This window comes from Eschrichtius robustus, chromosome 15, assembly GCF_028021215.1.
Source record: "Eschrichtius robustus isolate mEscRob2 chromosome 15, mEscRob2.pri, whole genome shotgun sequence".
Taxonomy (NCBI): domain Eukaryota; kingdom Metazoa; phylum Chordata; class Mammalia; order Artiodactyla; family Eschrichtiidae; genus Eschrichtius; species Eschrichtius robustus.
Window position 1 is genome coordinate 25,823,894 of NC_090838.1, and position 19,129 is coordinate 25,843,022.

General features: G+C 37.4%; 2 protein-coding genes and 1 pseudogene across 2 annotated transcripts in view; 1 reads left to right on the forward strand and 2 right to left on the reverse strand.

Annotated features, from left to right (window-relative positions):
- MEMO1 (mediator of cell motility 1) overlaps nt 1–225 on the reverse strand; it is a 134,934-nt gene extending 134,709 nt beyond the window's left edge. Inside the window, exon 1 of the mRNA XM_068564962.1 lies at nt 139–225. The gene's annotated coding sequence lies outside the window, so the exon portion shown is untranslated. The remainder of the gene's footprint in view (nt 1–138) is intronic.
- A 6,558-nt stretch (nt 226–6,783) lies between these two features.
- Nucleotides 6,784–17,273, reverse strand: DPY30 (dpy-30 histone methyltransferase complex regulatory subunit). The gene is made up of 5 exons (XM_068564382.1): nt 17,070–17,273; nt 16,899–16,970; nt 16,766–16,813; nt 9,106–9,248; nt 6,784–7,130 (listed from the first exon to the last, which is right to left on the reverse strand). The coding sequence occupies exons 2-5, from the start codon at nt 16,932–16,934 to the stop codon at nt 7,058–7,060; spliced, it is 300 nt and encodes a 99-aa protein (XP_068420483.1). The 5' UTR covers nt 16,935–16,970; nt 17,070–17,273; the 3' UTR covers nt 6,784–7,057.
- On the forward strand, nt 12,588–13,332 carry LOC137777704 (transmembrane protein 33 pseudogene; annotated as a pseudogene).
- Nucleotides 17,274–19,129: the final 1,856 nt, after the last annotated feature.

Here is a 19,129-nt window from a genome sequence, read left to right on the forward strand (position 1 = left end):
CGGACAGGCCACACGGCATCTGGGGTCGGGCGGCCCGGCGGGGAGGCAGCGGCGGCTGCAGCTCCGCGCACACAAAAGCCCAGGGCCGGGGCCTGAACCGGGGAAGGCAGACCCGGAGAAGAGCCAACGCTTCCTTACTCGCCACTCTAACGGGTCCTGCCCACTGAGCATGCCCAGCAGCCTCTGCCAGGCCCGGCGAGGAATCTCGACGTGCGCGGTCCGCTCTCCGGGGTTTAGCGGCAGCAGAGGCTGGGAAGGGGAGGGCGCGGGGAGTAGGACGCAGCCGCAGGGCAAGCCCCCTCCCCCAACCAACTTCCTTAAACGCAGAGCACCCAGGGCAAGACGGTGCGGCTTTCCACGTGGAAAGTTCCCTGTCTTCCCCGCCACACACAGGACTCCTTAGTGGATGCTCACCCCCAAGGTTTCACTACTAGGCACGCAAGTCTGTGGCCACGATGGGAAGTTCATTTGTAGAAGCAGGCATGTGGTAGTGTGCCTGGGGTCCTGCAAACGCTACTTTTTGCTTCACCGGGCCACTCTTACCGTCTAATGTGGCTCTGACACTGTAAACAGTTATCTTGTTTCAAGTTATATTTATGTAATTGCATGTCTTAACTCCGTAACTAGACTACAGTGTGATATAGCTAGCCTCAGTTATTCTCATCTATAAAATGGGTATAACAATACTCAAGGTGTGTCCCTAGGATTATGAGTTAATAAATGTAAAGAGCCTGATAGAGTAGTCATACAACAAACATTATTTCCAACCCTCCATTATCTTTTAAATCCCATGTGTCAGGAACAAAGAATTACGTTAAAATTATACAAGAATCACAGCAAAGTAGAATATCTTGGACCTCCAAGGAAATGTTATGGAGTAGACCATTCCAAAACTGGGAAGAGAGTAAGAGAAAGTTGCATAACTTCAACGAAAGACTTGGAGTTAAAATAATAAAAATTGTTATATCTGAATTTCACACTAAACAGATCCCTGGTAGAGTCCAAAACAAACGACTGACTGCTTAATTTTCAAGTTTTCCTAGTGTCATATAATAGATTTTTTTTTCAGGTACTACATAGTTTCTACCCCTCCTCTCACCTTTTCAATTTTAAGGCTCAAGGATCTTGCATGAGATCCCAGTCCTGGTCAATTACTGGAACACTTCTGACTTTCACACCTTTTTATACACTGTTTTTAAGCTGGAAAAAAAAAACTCCACTCTGTATAGTTCTTTACTCAATTTTTAACCCTCTCACTTCACCACTAACCTGCCCAAATATTAAGGTATTACACAGAAAAAAAAAAAGGACATGCCAAGTAGTCTATTTAGGGATAACAGAAAAAGGAGGGCTGGAGCTGATTCCCTGGTACTCTTCCTGAGGTAGCAAAACTCAGTGATACCTGATGAAATGGTAAACTTTTCACTGTAAATTTCAAGAAAAGGAAATAGTTGATATGGTTGATACGGTGTTAAGAATGTTGATTGCTCTGTCATCAGCTGTGTGATTATGGATATCTAGTAATTTAACCTTTTCAACGCTCAGTTTTCTCATCTGTCAAATGCAAACAGCAGTCATATGTAACTCACAGGCTTGCTGTGAGAATCATTAAGTATCATGAAAACAACTTATAAGCTGTTCTTTATAAATGTTTTATCATTATCCTCTGCTCCTAGCAACAATCCTAGGTCTCATTCCAAACTAGTAATGTAACCTAAAATTAAGCTTCCTCCCTACTAAAATGCTCAGTTGGAGGCTTCTTTCCCCAAAGGATTTTTCTTACTGATCAAACTCAGCAAAACCACAATGCCAAGCAAAGTGAAAGGTTAGAGGATCTTCTATTATTTCTAGAATGCTCTTAACATATCCCATCATTACTCCTCCTGTCCATTTTATTCTGGCTACCTTATTCAAGGATGTACTCTTGAAAGAAATGTTGAAACTACTCACTTACCCACATCCCCTAAATTAAGGAAGATCCATATAATGCAAAATACTTCATATCCTAGAAGAAGCCTGTTTGGCAATACTATACAATTCCCATGTTATTATTAACAATTTCCAGGGACTTCGCCGGTGGTCCAATGGTTAAGACTCCGTGCTTCCACTGAAGGGGGCGTGGGTTCAATCCCTCGTGAGGGAACTAAGATCCCACATGCCACGTGGCGTGGCCAAAAAGAAAAAAAAAATTCCATTATATCCACCAGGGATTTGGGTTTGACGCTGCATAAACATCATCCAAAGTTAAGGGCAAGGAGGAAATCTTCGTTAACAGAGAGTCCTTATGAAGCACAGACTTCAACAAATAAGGCACCCAGAGCCCAACATTAATAACACATCTTCTGAAATAGCATGTTGGATAGTCACTGCATCAGTCTGTACTAGCAAACGACTAGAAACAACCACAGTGTCTGTCAATGAGACTTGTTAAATTAGGGTATACCCATACATATGCACCCATTAAAAAGAATAAGGTGGTGCTATATACTGGTATGGAAAGAGCTCCCCCCCCCCAAAAAATGCAAAAGGCAAATTGCAGAACAATGTGTAAAGTATGCTACCATTTGTGTAAAAGCAAGTACTTATATTCTCACACACTTGCATATACATGGCATACTTCTAGAAGGAAACAAACTGGTAACGGTCAATGTACATCTTTGTGTATCTTTTTGAATTTTGTGCCATATACATATACTACCTATACCCAAAAATAATTATTTATTAAATAATTTATTAGGCTTGATTTTGGGAGCCTATATGGCAATATTAAATTGCCCATTTTTAGATTTTACTTATACAAAACTGACACTTCGAGGAGCCCGCTAATTACTAAAAGCCCTTTGTCAGAAAAATATTCTAGAATGATACCACAGGGTTTTGAAAAAATCCAGGTTGAGAGAAGGGAGTTTAGCATAAGGATGCTCTTTTAATTTCAATTAACACTGGTACTCTAACCTAGTATCAGTTGACTTTGCTCTTTTCTTCTTTAGAAACCAAACTTAATAAGTAACATTTATTAAACACTTACTATGCACCTGACACTAGGCTAAGTACTTTACATAGTTAATGATTCTTACAAGATGAAAACTTGTTCATTTCCAATTTTTTGGAGTAAATTTTGTACATAGAGCTTTTTCTAAATTTATTGTTAATATTACTTAGGATTCCCAGAAATTAAACAACTGAGTCAAAAGATTTGAAGTTTTTTTAAAGGCTGACAAGAGTTTTCTTAAAAAGAAAATTCTTATTCATTACTGATTGCCCCCTTTAGCTCTGGTGACCTATTTTCCTCTATTATATTACTTTCCTTCTTTAAATCCAGAGATTTTAAACAAGTGGATTCTCAGTGATAGCCATTTACACCTTCCATCTTTTGTCCCTTGTTGCTACAGTTAGACAATATGTATCAGGCCTCCAATTTGTTACTGCCTTTTTGGAATCCAGTCCAGGAAAATACCTGGCTACAATATTTTATGCTGTCCCTACAGCCATTCTATCATGTTGCTAATGGGAAGTTATCAATCTTAAAATCTCCTATACCTTCTCCTAAACAAAGAGATTTAAACAAAGGTTCAATATTCTCCCCATAGCTTCATCAGAATTAGGTAAACAGTTTCCTTCTATCCAAACTATTTTTCTGTTCTTTCTTTTCCTTTTTTTTTTGGCCACGGCTTGTGGGATCTTAGGTCCCTGACCAGGGATTGAACCCGTGCCCTCGGAAGTGAAAGCGTGAAGTCCTAACCACTGGACCTCCAGGGAATTCCCTATTTTTCTGTTTTTTCAATTCAAGGTCTCTATATCCTCTAGGAATCTATTCCTGATTTACTCTATTGGTCCTCCCATTTATCCACATTTTTCAAGAATTCACTCTACAGGATACAGTACCTTTTACTCTATTACTGTATACGTTTATTAAACATTATCTTCCTGACTAAGCAGTCAAAGGGTAGGAATTGTTTCTATAGTATAATTGTCAGCTACACATGAAATACCTCATCAAAGTATAGTAGAAGCTTTCTTAACTGATTTCTATTTAACCAACTTACTGGACGAAGTGATGCTGTCCATCCCCATAGTAAAATACACTGAACCATGCCCACCACAAGCTGCATTCTTGAAGATGGTAGACTACACTTTTTAGGAAACTCACACTGTTGCACTCTTCTCCCAGGTTTGTGTGCATAACTAACAAGGGTCAATCATGTTCTCCAACCTATTTATACGAGATGTACAAAGTACTGCCATTACATAATTTAATAAAATATTACATAAACCAACGAAACACAAACACATAATGCAAAAGGTGTTAGTACAAAAATTAGGTGGAATGCTTTGGACTCAATAAAAACAGCTGTCAAATTAGAGGCAGATAAGATGACTGAAGGCTGGAGAAAAAAAATCATGAAAAAGTGTATCATTGTACACTTAATGCCTTAAGAATTAAGATCTTAAATGTCTAAGATCTTACTCTACTTTCAAAAAATCTGAAACTGAAATTTGTAAACCATACATTATAGAAGTGGTTTGTGGAAGGAAGATACAGAATTCCAATCAAAGAACCCATACTCAGAGCAAAGGCTGACATCAAAATATTACCAAGTTAATATAGATTAATATTTTCTAAGTTTTTAAAAAAACTGTTCATAGTGTCATTTATGTTTCCTTACTATGACTCCTATTTTTCATCTACCAGCTAGATAAGAGGGCTTCTACTGTATATACATAAGGGCAGACTGATTTTTCCCCCCAAAGAAAATTTTTAAGCACATCCGAGAGCATTAGAGCAGAGAGTACTATAGCATTAAGGGCAGGGAGGTAATATAGCATTAAGCTGGGTATGAATCCCTGCCCCAAACTTACTTCCCCTGTAACCTTAAGCAAGTTAACCGAATCTCACTTTCCTCCTCTAACTAAAAGTGAGGTATTAAATTAAACCTACCTCACAGGGTTTTGAGGTTAAATGACAATTCATGTAAAGTATTTAGCATGGTGCCTGGCATATGGTAAGTGCTAAGTAGGATGTGCACTGCCAGCAAAAGACATGCCTATTCTCAGCCCTTACAGAGAAAAAGTATTGATTTTAAGATTAATTTAAGCCCTATCTTGAAGATAATTCATTAGAACACTGGAAGCCATGCAGCATTAGGCAGAGTACTGAATTACTTCTAAGTGGTCATTAACCAAAGGTGGTATCAGAATGCCTTAGAATTTTTGTCAAATTCAGAAGTCCAGGCTCTATCCCAGTTGAATCAGTCTCTCCAGGGTCCAGGTATGCATCAATATATAGATGTATAATAGAGATATATAACACAGAGAGATATAATTTATATTTATATTTTTAATATATTTTTATATATATTTATATATGAAAAGTTCCACAAGTGGCTCTGATGTGAATCGCTAATGAAGAACTGTTAAGAAGATAAAATTATTGATGCTTTAATAAAAGACTACCCAGTTAGTACTTACTCGAATATTAAAATATCATTAAAAGACATAGACAGATTAACTTATGAGTTAGTCAAATCACCAAAATAAATTTAATGAAATTAATAGTTGCAAAAACTACTACATAAGCATAAATATTGACAGCTCAATATTTCCAGGTTTTTCCTATTCAAACCTATAGATCTGCAGATGTATATCAAAACCATCATATCACCTCCCCAAAAGTGTCACTCCTACTGAAATGTTTTTCCTATATTAAAGAGAACTATAAGACACACCTCGTCAGCATTAAATTTCTAACTTTGCCTTCACATGTTTAGCTTGGAGACATGTCTTTAATATATGCTTCCAAAGCAGGGTTTCTCAGCCTTAGCTCTACTAACATTTTGAGCTGGATGATTCTTGGAGATGGGTGGGGCACCCAGGCTGTCCTGTGCATCATTAAGATATTTAGCAGCATCCCTGGCCATTACCCACTAGATGCCAGTAGGATCCCACCTTACTCCAGTTGTGACAACCAAAATGCTTCTGGACATCGCCAAATGTCCCTTGGGGAAAGGAGGGGACAAAATCACTCCCAGCTGAGAAACCACTGCTCCACCGAATGTTTATCCTTCCTGGCTCTCTTCAATTTTCTCTTTTCTGAGCTAGTGCATTATCTCAATTTCTTCATACAGGACAAAGTGAGCAGACCCAAAAAAAGGACTAGCTGGTGTGTTTTATTGCAAAAAGAAGCAATATGTTAACTAGCACAAGTATTTCTCACTTAGCTATCAGCAGCACGTTGGTAGAACTGGGTTTGAATGCCCGTTCAAGCACTTACCAGCAGTGTGGTCTTGAGCAAGTCGCTTAACCTCTCCAAATCTGTTTCCTCATCTGCAAAATGGGAATAACAGCATCTACTTTGCAGAATTGCTACATTAGAGATAACAAAATAGTTCTGTGCCTGATACATAGTAGAACTGCAATAAATGATAGCTATTATTATATTAATACCATAAAGGTTGATAGCATTGAAGGATATTGTACACCCTCTGCAATGCTTATAACAGCACTCCAAAATTTATTGCGCAAAAAAAAAAAAAAAAAAAATTTATTGTGCATTAGAATCACTGGTAATGTTTGTTAAAAACTGAAGATGCCCAAATCCTACCCTCCAAGAGGTCCAGGAACAATGCTAGAAAAACTGGCTGAGATTTTTTTATATGCTACTTGACTCTGGTGTATTTTCACACTGTTGTAAAACTCTGCAGCATTCTAAGACACAAGGAATAAGTAATACATGAAAACAACTGAACCACATAAAATATTTGTCATATAGAACAAACACTACTGTAAGATAATGATGTTTTAACAGTTTATTTTGAAGGTCATTTTAAAAACAAAGTTAAAGACAATCAGAAAAAATTGCACAGAATACACTCATTAAATAAGTATGTGATTAAATCAATAAGGGAGATATGTCTTCTTCTGCAACTCCAAAATAAGTTCTGCTGTCCTGATGATTCTTATACTTCCAAAATGGGGGGGAAAATCATGGCAATTAAAGTTGCCTCTTAATCATGTAAATCTACAGTGGAAACCAAATTTTTCTGTTCTTCCCAATAAGTCAGTTTCGATCTTCAAACTGTGCCTTGTTTTTTAAAAGATAGGATGCTAGAAATTCAATGGGATTTGGTGGCCTGTAAGGGAAAAGAAATCCAAAATTTAGAAATTTATATTCGAGACATGTTAATTTAAATGTATTGCCCCATAATGAAAACATCTTTTTTTTTTTTTTTTTTTGGCCGTGCTGCATGTGGGATCTTAGTTCCCCCACCAGGGATCGAACCTGTGCCCCCTGCAGTGGAAGCATGGAGTCTTAACCACTGGACCGCCAGCGAAGTCCCTTAAACATATTTTAAAATTAAGAGGTGGGAGAGAGGGTTTGTTGGAGGAAGGTGGTACAAAATTCCAGTTCTAAGTACTAGGGGTATAATGTACAACATGACGACTATAGCTGACACTGCTGTATGACATACAGGAAAGTTGTTAAAAGAGTAGATCCTAAGAGTTCTCATCACAAGAAGAAAATTTTTTGTCTTTTTTTCCTTTTTATTGTATCTATATATGAGATCATGGATGTTAACTAAACCTGTGTGGTCATCATTTCACAACATACGTAAATCAAACCATCATGCTGTACGCCTTAAACTTATATAGTGACATATGTAATTTTTTTCTCAAAACTGGAAAAAATTTTTTAATAAAATAAAGAGGTGTTATTTCATATTTATCACTTTTACATATGTTGTTTTTGCTGATAAAACAGGTCCAAAGATGAAAAGTTGGGGGAAACATCTATTTTAAACCCTACTATAAAAAGGCATATTTAGAATTGATTTACAATGATCTCAAAACATTCTCCTAGCACTTTAAACAGCCTTTTGAACTAACTAGACAGAGACAATACTTGTTACATAATATTTATAGTTAATTTGATGAATTATTTTGCTAGAATGCCTTACTTAAAAATTGTATTTACTAATAGAATGTTACCATAAAACTTCTTCAAATTCTTTTCTTCTAGCATTTAAAGTAATATTTAGAATTTCTGATATATTGGCCTTCTTTAGAGAAAGAACAAAAATGCATAAAAGATGCCCATATTTTAATTGTCAGTAGTAGAGCCAAGACATACCTTGCAGTCAAAAATAAATCCTATTTTATAAATACAACAATCCAAAACAAATACTTATTGTTTATTCATTTAATTTTTTAACTTAAAACTAAGTAATAAAAATTAATTAGTTAATTAAAAAATAAAACTAAGTAATGCACCTATTCTAAATAACTCAGATATGTTCCATGAAGTTCCTTATCAAGTTATGCCAGTTTACTACAGTGTTCATTATTAGTCTTTGAGAAAAACATAATTTACACCCAATAAATGTTGACTAATGTAACTTAACAACAAAATTTTCTTGTTGGATTTACTTATACAAAAAGAATTTTTGTACAGAAAACATGTACAGAAAAGAGAAAAACTGTAATCGTGCTAACAAAGAAATGTAAATTAAAACAACTTGGCAAAAAAAAAGTTTATAACACGCATGCACTTGAGGCTATGATGACACTTGAAGAATTTTAAGGATAAACTCTTGGACAGAAATATGATATTATGTGTCAAACACTATAAAAATAGTCATGTCATTTGAAATAGCAAACCAATTCTTGGGTATTTATCATAAAGTAATTAAACAAAAGCAAAAGGGTATGAAAACAGATAAACTACCTGGTGATCAATAATAACAAAGGAAATTGGTCCTAAATGGTCAACAACAAGAAAATGGCTAAGTTAACTGTGATATTATAATTTCATTTATAATCATGAAGGCTCTGTAAAGATATGGAAGAAGTTTTATCTTATAATTTTAAGTAAAAAGGAGATATAAAATTACATGTATACCATGATTACAAATATGCATATGATCTAAGACTAGAAGAAAAATAAGTGTCTGAATTGAGATTATGGCTGACTTGTTTCTAAAAAAACTTTAGTATCTATAAATTCCTTATATAGTAAAAAATAACTATACATAACTCATGATATTTCAACTAGGGAAGTTTTTATTTTGCTTTTTCTGGTAACTCCATTTGCAGACACTATTATCTTACCTTTCCTTTGCAAGCACAGCAAGTCCTTGTAATAAGATAGGCACAACTGTCTGATCCAGATAGGCACGAGTTGGCAAAGACTGGAGATCCACTTTCTGTTTTGATGACTTTTCTGCATTAATTTTCTCATTTTCTACTATCCTCTAGTAAATTCAAAAAACATGCATGAATATTAAAAAATAACTAGATTATTTTGAGTGCTAAACCAAAATTAATGGCAATATAAAACTAATAGAAAAGGTATAAATCAATGACTAGAAAGCTGATTGAACTGCAAATCTTTCTGCCAAAATAAAATCAGACCCATTTCTAAATTTCATTCGAGCATTTTCTGAAGGCACCATAATATCTCATTCTTTTAATGTCGTTATCTCCAGATCCTACACTTACTTTCTCTCTTTCTTTCTGCCTTTTTAGGAGTAAATACAAGTCCCCTTTCTTTTCTTCATGAGAATACACCTCCTTACAATGTGCTTCAAAAAATCTGGACATGGACACTAAGTAGCACTGAATCACAGTGAGAAAACTAGTCCTGTTTCAATTCTTTTATCACAGATAATATCAAGGACAATGTCTCAGTTTGGCACTAACATGTCTTTAACACTTCTGTAACACTTGCTAAACTCCCTTCTTAACAGAGAGAGCAGGCTTCAGGCTTAGGGACTTCAACTGGCAACAGAATCTAGCTAAAATTTATTACCACTGTTTTGTATTCACTGTTTTCATTTTTAAGGTTACCCTCTACGGCAATGAGAATGCTTTTCCATTTGTTTCTTTTCTAAACAAATGCATCTATGATTTTTTAAAACTGAGTAAATTTAAGAAAAAATATAAAGTAAAATTAGCCAAAAAATAGAAGAAATGACTAATATGGGAAAGATCATTAATGTGATATTTAAATGATGTTTCAGAAATGATGACTTATACTTCCTCCATCTAAGAACCTCCCAAAATCTGGGCCTTTCATATAAATTCACCTGACATCCAGAGCATCAAAAACTACTTTACTGGAAAACTTTGCCTTCTTCTGAAAATCTACCATTTCAGAAATTTAGAAATAAGTGGCTATCTCAAAGACAAAACAGTATTAAGGGCACTTTCATTTAAATGAACTTTGTTCCAATCATACTAGAACTGGATATAAATGAGTCAACAATTACAAACAAACAAAAAAATTCTACACTTAATTTTTTTTAAGAGAATTTTATTTTGTAAAAACTGAGAAAAAACTTTAAGCATATAACTACAACATACATACCATGCTTTCCAAAAACACTTGCCAGAACTATGTCAGGTAACTTATCTAGTTTTGCTTGTGATTTTTCAATCTAATTTTTGGACTTAATAAAAATAATTACCTATACTTATTTAATGTATGAAACAGTTATTTTATTTGCCCATGAATTAAGAAACTTATAGTTCACCAGTAAATTTCAACAAATACCCATATATGATAAAAACTAGTCAGTTACACGACATCCCAATACCTTCATTAAGAAACAGCAATGCCTAAGCAACTCTGATAGATCCTATAGTAAGCTCCTTGACCAAATCCTCTCATTTATTTCATTCAGACATTTACTGGCTATCCACTATGTGCCAATTGCTATGCTTACTTTTAGCAAAGTCAAAATCCTGAATTAATCTAAAAAACATACAGTTGATGCCTGAACAACATGACCCTCTGCCCAGCCAAAAATCTGCTTATAACTTACAGTTGGCCCTTTATATAGGCTGTTCCTCCATATCTGTGGTTCTGTATCTACAGTTCCATATCCGTGGATTCAAGCAACTGGAAATCGTGTAGTACTACAGTATTTACTATTGAAAAAAAATCCACTTTTAAGTGGACCCACGCAGTTCAAACCTGGGTTGTTCTAGGGTCAAATGTATATCCAACCACATACACACACACACACACACACACACACACACACAAAGATTAAGCTTTTAAGAGTGTAGAACAGTGATCACAAAAATGGGAAAAAATTAGGTGAATCCTATGATTGCCCCAGCTTACTGCATGCATCCTGCCTAGAGAACTTATACAACGAAACCCTGGGAGAAGGAACCCAAGCAGAGCCCTTCAGTTTCCCTAAGTTGAGAAGACAGAGTTGAAAATTCAGGGAGACCAAGAGAACTAGAACTTGCAGAGCAGAGTACTGAAAAGGAAACTTTCACAGAGAGGAGAGAGTTGCATAGAAAGAGACTAAGAGACTGCCTTCCAGTCTTCAGGTGAGTATTTATCAGAGCATGAGTGTGAGGGAACTACTCAAGGCCAGAAGAAAAAACCACTTGGAAGAAGCAGGAGGCACAATCCCTGGAGCTCACACAGGCCAGGAGTAGTTCATGTTCCTGTGACCCAGGATGGGAAAACCTCATAACACATGAAGCACTGGGTAGAATACACAAGAGGAAGAAATTATGTCTAAACTAAAGGTTGGTCTGGTCCCACCTAAAAAAGTTTAAAGGCAAACCTCAAAAGATCAAATTGTTTCCAATTAACTTAACCAAGTCCTAGAACAAAGCCCAAGAGTATTTGAAGAAATACAAAAATAACCAGTACCCAACAAGGTAACATTCATAATGCCCAGCCTCCAATAAAAATTACCAGACAGGCAAAGAAGCAGAAAAAACTACCCATAATGAAGAGAAAAACCAATTCACAGAAACAGACTCAGAAATGATACAGATAGCATAGGCAATGCCATTAAACCAGTTAGTATAATATATTCCATATGTTCAAGAAGACAGAGGAAAGAATTAGTAAATTAAGCTAACAAAATACTTGAAAATATTTGAAGAAATAATGGCTGAAATTTTTTCAAATTTCATGAAAACTCTAAACCCAAAGATCCAAGAAACTCAATGAATCCTAAGCACAAGAAACATTAAAAAAAAAAAAAATTACGCCAAGACACATTATAATCAAGTTATTTAAAACCAGTAATAAAATCTTAAAAGCACAAAGAGAAGACATTAACTACAGAGGAGCAAAGATAGCAATGATAGCAGACTTTTCAGCAGAAACAATGTCAGCCAGAAGACAGTGGAGCAAATACTCAGCAAAAATACCTCAAAAGCAAAGGCAAAATAATTACCTTTTCAGACATTCAGAACCTTAAAGAATTCCTTCCCAGCCGACCTCAACTACAAGAAATGTTAAAGAAAGCCCTTCAGGAGGATGGGAAATGACACCAGCTGGATCTACACAAAAGAATGGAGAACCCAGAAATGACAATTACACGGATATACGTGAAACACTCCTTTCTCATACTGTTTAAACCTCTTTTAAAAAGATAATTGGACGGAAGTCAAGGGAGCACTTCCGGGTTCAGCAATAACCTGGAGCCGGCGGCGCTAGGTCGGCCCTCTTGGGCCTTGCTCCGCAGCTCTGCCTTCACTCTGGTCTTTCCAGAAACCCAGCTGTGCTCTTGGGTGTGCCCGACAGCCTCCCAGACGCGGGTGTAATAAGCCCCCCCATGGTGGACACGGCCCCGAACGGCCCCCAACAGGCGGGCGCAGTGCAATTCATCACGGCCAATAAACTGGACACAGCAATGTGGCTTTCTGGCTTCTTCATAGTTTACTGCTCTTTGTTCTGCCTCTCCGTGGGTTGCATGAAGTAGCAAGCTTTCACCAAAGTGCTTTGCTGGCAAATGCTCTGGCTAGTGCTCTGAGGCTGCACCAAAGCTTACTACACTTCCAGTCAAGCAGAGCATTCCTGCCCCAGGCTTTGTTAGAGGACAGCTGCCACTACCTGTTCTGTTCACTCATCTTTCTCAATTCCCACCCCGTTACAATGAGTATTTCCCAGTCTTGTTATTTTCTTCGCTTCATACTGCCACATACAAGAAAAAGGTGCCTTGATGCAAAGGGTTCAAATAGTTTATCTCTGCTGAGACCTCTCTTGGATAAATTCAGCGCTATTCAACAGAATATTCTGAAATTCATCGCTTGTCATGAAATAATCTTGATGCCTGCTACAGTTTTAATGCTTTTTAGGGGTCAAGAAGGTTTGCTCCAGCCTTTTATATACCATAGATTCCTTACTGTTCGATACTCCTCTAGAAGAAATCCGTATTATTGGACCTTGTTTAATGAACGGAGGATTGTTGTTGAACATCTAATAATGAAACCTGCTTGCCCACTGTTTGTGAGAAGACTTCGTCTCCAGAGCATTGTCTTTATAAGAAGACTGGCACCAACAGTTGCATAGTTTAACATCCAGCTAAGTTATGTGTAATATAAATAAGCACTGTTAGCTGCTGGTACTTCTGCTAGGGATGGTTAATTGCAGGTGTAAAACTGACCTCACTGCAATTTACATAATTTACATAAATGCATCTCAAAAGAAAATCATTTTCCTGGCACGTTAAATCAAGCCTTTTAAACACTTTCTGAGAAACTTTATTGTAATGTGTTGTTAATAGTTAAGGAAATTTAAATCTTGTGATAAATGTACCAAAAATTCTTTAGACACTGCTGTGCCTTTATCATGAAGTACCTTTATTTCTCTTGTAAAAATAGCTCTAAAATTCGTTTTCATCTAATTAGTAATCTGAATTTATATCTGGCATGAGTTCATTATGGTAATATTAACATGTAAATTCAGTATATTTTGAGACAGTATTCTTTTGCCATTCAGTAATTTTGGTTGATGATTTTAACAAAAACACTTCCCACTATTTAATTTCAAATTGTTTTTAAATTGATTTTGTGCTACTTTGTTACGACAGATTTATTTTGGATGTACCATTATAATAGGAATTCTATATGTATCTTATACTATGATCTTCCAAAATTTTATTTTCATAATTACTTCTGTGGCTTTGAATACTTTTTTTTAAAAGACCCAACTGTTAAGATTGTTAGCCAATTGGGTTAAATACTTGTGGTCACCTAAGTGTTTTACATCAAAGAGCAGTAGTCAGACAGTTTTCCTTTCAGAGACCCACTGAGTAACATTTCTCAAATAGGAAATCCTTCTTTTAGAAATGTGCACACATAGGTTTTAGTATTATTGTAGTTTACACAATTACTTAGATCAGATTCTTGACTGCCAGTTTTCTCGGTTTCTTAGGCTTGAATTTTCATAGACAACTGCAGCAGTTCAGATGCTTTCTGAAAGGAATGTAACTGAAGACTGAGCATGTGACTAAACTTGGTATCTGTTCTGAAATAATGAAGACTATACATACTTACCCATCAAATCTGATTTAAAAGATTAAACAGAAAGGTTTATATAGGTAAGGTTATTGATTAGGAAAGGGGTCAGAGGAGGAGTTGTGGGGGAAATAGTGTGCATTTAAATGTTGTAATGCATAGATAAATTTGGGAGAACTGGATGTGTTACGCAACTGTGATTTGAGTTGTATAATATGTTAAATACGTTTGTTGAGCTTCCATCAACTCCTTTATAAAATTCATTCTGACCTTTATTATTGTTGCATGATTGGAAATGTTTAAAACGTTGCAAAATGTTAATACAGAGTAACATAATGGTTTTTGTAACCAGTTTTTTTTCTGTGTGCATGTAGCTTGGATTTCTCATATACACTCAGCGACTTATCAGTAACATCAGTTTTCTTTTTATTCAACTTTTCAATCTACAGAAATGTGATACCTACCTACTTGATAGCTCAACTGTAACCAGCTATTTTTGTAATTTTGTAATAGTTATCTACCAAGTTAGAGAAGCCTCATAATATACAGTTGATTGTTGGGGGGGTGGGTAGTCTCATTATCACTATGTATGTAATCTGATGGTTTTAAAAACTAAATTTGCTAGAGCAATAAAGTAACTATAATGTTGAGTAAACAATAAAAAAATTTTAATAAAATAAAAAAGATAATTGACTTTTTAAAGAAAAATAAAAATAATCAATTGCAGGGTTTATAACATATGTAGAAATATAATATATGATAACAATAGTATAAAGGCCAGGAGAGAGGAAATGGAAGGATACTGTTATAAGGTCCTTATACCATACATGAAAAGATATGATACCACTTGAAGGTAAATTGTGGGAAGTTAAACTTCCGTACAATAAGTCCTAAAGCAACCACCTAAAAAAACTATAAGTCAATAATGGAAATAAAATGGAATTCTAAGACAAAAAGCAGCAGCAGCAGCTGTAGAGTAGTGGTTTCCAGACTCCGAGATATCACAAACAAGTAAATTAAAAATAAAATAATACAATGAATGAAGGGACTAACATAGGGTTGTTAACTCTATTTTACCAAGTAAAAACTTACAAACAAGCATAATTATTATTTTACTATCAGCATAACTCATAAAAGAACGGGCATTTTAAAATTATGGAAGCAAGAAAACCAATCACCAAATAATGTATCATCAGTACTCACTCCACTCTCCTTATTTTTTTTCTCACTTTACCATGGAAATTGGTCTGAGGGTTTGAAAAAAAGCATTTGGTATCACTGCTCTACTGTATTATGGCTCTGCCTCCATACACAAGCACCATCAAGAAAAGACTGCTGATGCCTAAAAAGACATCTCTTAAATGATAAATGGCATACAGTATCTTCACCTGATTCAGCATAGCAGTTCAGTTAAAAACTACATTATGAAAAGACTCAGATTTTCTTAACCCTGATATCAAACCAACAAACATTCCTAGCAATTTTATAGACACAGAGTAGTCACTCCACATGCCAGGGAACTCTAGCAGTTGGTCAAGATCAGCAATACAATTTAATTCCACCTCAAAAATGTCAGCCTGCTTAGGTTTAACACACAGCTCTCCACTTACTTCCTGGTGACCTTAGACAAGTTACTCAAATTCTCTGAGCCTTGCAAGACTGAAAATACATGGAAGTTACTTAGGAGTGTGCCTGGCACATAGTAAAAGGACTAATATTAGCAGCTATTACTATTATTACTCTACTTGGAAATGCTCCTGCCCTCATTTATCCAAACTTAATTATTGATTATGTCTCCCACCCCCCGCCCCCCCGCCTCGTAAAACACCCACATCTCTTCCAGGAGCTCTCTGTTTTCCTAACCAATCCCACCTAGCTCTAGTTAATTCAACTGTTCCAGCATTTATTCATTCATTTACAAAGTAGCTTCTTCTTTTAGACAGCAACTTCTTAGTACTTGTATGAAAAAGCTCTATAAAAGTATACCTTCTTTTGTACATTTTTCACATGTACTCTCTGAATTCAGACTCAACCATGTAAGGCAAAAACAGTGTCTACTACTTGTTATAGCTTCCAATGGCACCTACTACGGTACTCTGCAAAGATATCAACATTTACTAAATGTTGACTTCACCAGCACACTATTCTGCTACAAATACAATGGGCTTAATTGTGATGTGCAGTTTTTCCAATGCAGTATCCCAACAGAGCATTAGTAGCCACCAAGCAAAAGGATTCTGAGTCTCCATCAGTAATGTATGTTTGTTTCTCTGTATCATTTTCAAAATTCAACCTCTCGACTCAGCTGATTTGTACGTCTGCATACCACGAAGTATTAGTACCGCTAATAAAACAAGCTGCCCATAATTTGATACTATTTCGTTCGTGACGATAAAGTTTTCCCTTGTGCAAAGCAACCTAGTAAAAATGAAACCCAAGTTTTCTCCAGTTCATAAGAGACGCAAAGATACGGCATAGGAACTGGGCAAGTTACCTCGACGTTGTCTGTGAGACCGTACTCAGAGTGGGGATTTTCTGCAACCTAGAAAAAAAAACACCGGTCACAGAAACATCAGCCACTCTTCCTTGCTTCACACAGCCACCCTGAATCCAGGGCCTTCTGGTACCTGCGTCTGTCCCTCCAGCATCTGCTCTGGTTCCATGGTGGACCCTGCAAGTCACAGTCCCCGGATACCAGTCTTGGAAAACAAGAAAAACCGTGAGTTACCCGGGAGATTTCAAGACGAAGACACCAGGATGGAGTCCAGCCCAGCCCCGTCCCCGCCCCTCACCCCCACCTGGGCGCGGAGCACCCCGAGCAGTAGAGGAACAGGGTGGGACAGTCCACGACCGGGCGCCCGCATCAGGTCCGGAAGCTCCGCCGTATTCCCAAGAACCTAGAAGAGGTAGAGAAAAGGGGAGAAGGGAGCTGATTACCCGCGCCCAAGCCGTTCGTTCCTAAGAGCCCTGCACCGCGCCACCAACTCCCAGCACAAACCGCTTCCGCCGTAAGTGACGGATGTCGCACGACTGCCGCGCCTGCGCAGAACTGCCAGTGGGGGCCGGGCTGGGAGGGATCTAGACCGGCCTTGATTCTACGATACACTTTGCGGAAAGCAGTGACCTGGGCAAGTTGTGGCCTCGGGGTCTGCCAAAGATTCGTTCCTCGACCTGCCTACCCAGAGCAGGCGCCACCCCAGCTGCAGACCCAGTGACTAGGCCAGCCGGCAGAGGTTCGGCCTGGCCAGCCCTCCGTGCTGCCTGAAATCTGCCGAAGCTCTTCGTCGCGGAACCGAAACCACTTGCTGGATAGTTCTTACTAGAAAATCACAGACCCAAACTCAACTGTCTACGAAAGAATGTCAGTGTTTTACTCTAAAGCCAAAGTGGGGAAGAAGCAATGTTTTAGGGTTTCGTAGTAAGCTTTTATTCAAGCCCTTAAATATGTGAACATGCCACGTTAGTGCTACCTTACATTTGTATCAAGATTAGCAATATGCAACTGGCTTTCCAAACCGTGATACTATTGATACTATTGTATTTGTAAAAATACAAAAGACAATTTGCCTCCTACACACATTTGTAAATACCAAACAGGATCTAATAAATCGGATTGTTGTTGTAATTCCAATAAATTCCTTTTATTTTAATGTAAATATAAGTGATACACTCATTAAAGTGCCTGCCTTTGATTCAATAATCCCATTTGTAGTTGCACTTTGCAATATGAAAATATTTTAACTTCATATAAAATATTTGGAGACTAAATTATGGCATATCAATATACTAGAATAAAGCCATAACTCTAAAAATGCAGAAATATTTGTGATCATAACATTAACGTGTTTGTTTTTTAAGGCCGCGCTGTGCGGCATGCGGAATCTTAGTTCCTCAACCAGGGATCAAACCCATGCCCCCTGTGTTGGGAAGTGTGGAGTCTTAACCACTGGACCGCCAGGAAAGTCCCAAGGTTTTTTTTTAAGGTAGAATACAACGTCATTTTACTACTCCGTTAAAACTGCATGGCTAAAAATCTAAAGTAAATAAAATTTGTTTAGGAGCCAGACTTGTGGATACATTTTTAAAGTTTTATTTTATAATGTATACTTGATTGGGACTTCCCTGGTGGCGTGGCACAGTGGTTGAGAATCCGCCTGCCAATGCAGGGGACACGGGTTCCATCCCTAGTCCGGAAAGATCCCACGTGCCACGGAACAACTAAGCCCGAAAGCCACAACTACTGAGCCTGCATGCTGCAACTACGGGAGCCTGCGCACCTAGAGTCCATGTTCCAAAACAAGAGAAGCCCGCGCACCACAACAAAGAGTAGCCCCCACTCGCCACAACTAGAGAAAGCCCGCACGCAGCAGTGAAGACCCAACACAACCAAAACTTAAAAAAAAAAAAATCACCTTATGTAATGTATACTTGATTAGCATCGTGATTGGTGACAGCTTTTTCATGTAGAACTGTTGCAAAGATGTGGATGCGTATGTACAAGATATAGAATTTTTTTATTTTTAAATTTAGTGGGAGATTTTTGAATGAAATTGATATGGGCTAAAGTTCTTTTTTTTTTTAATTATTAGCACCTTAATTATTATTTATTTATTTTTGGCTGTGTTGGGTCTTCGTTTCTGTGCGAGGGCTTCCTCTAGTTGCGGCAAGCGGGGGCCACTCTTCATCGCGGTGCGCGGCCCTCTCACTATCGTGGCCTCTCTTGTTGCGGAGCACAGGCTCCAGACGCGCAGGCTCAGTAGTTGTGGCTCACGGGCCCAGTTGCTCCGCGGCATGAGGGATCTTCCCAGACCAGGGCTCGAACCCGTGTCCCCTGCAAGGGCAGTCAGATTCTCAACCA

Coding starts and splice junctions, on each gene's coding strand:
- DPY30 (XM_068564382.1), bottom strand. CDS start 16,934: ATGGAACCAGAGCAGATGCTGGAGGGACAGACGCAG. Junction 16,814..16,898: donor TGCTGGAGGGACAGACGCAG/GTACCAGAAGGC, acceptor TTTTTTTTCTAG/GTTGCAGAAAATCCCCACTC. Junction 9,249..16,765: donor GTCTCACAGACAACGTCGAG/GTAACTTGCCCA, acceptor TGAATTTACTAG/AGGATAGTAGAAAATGAGAA.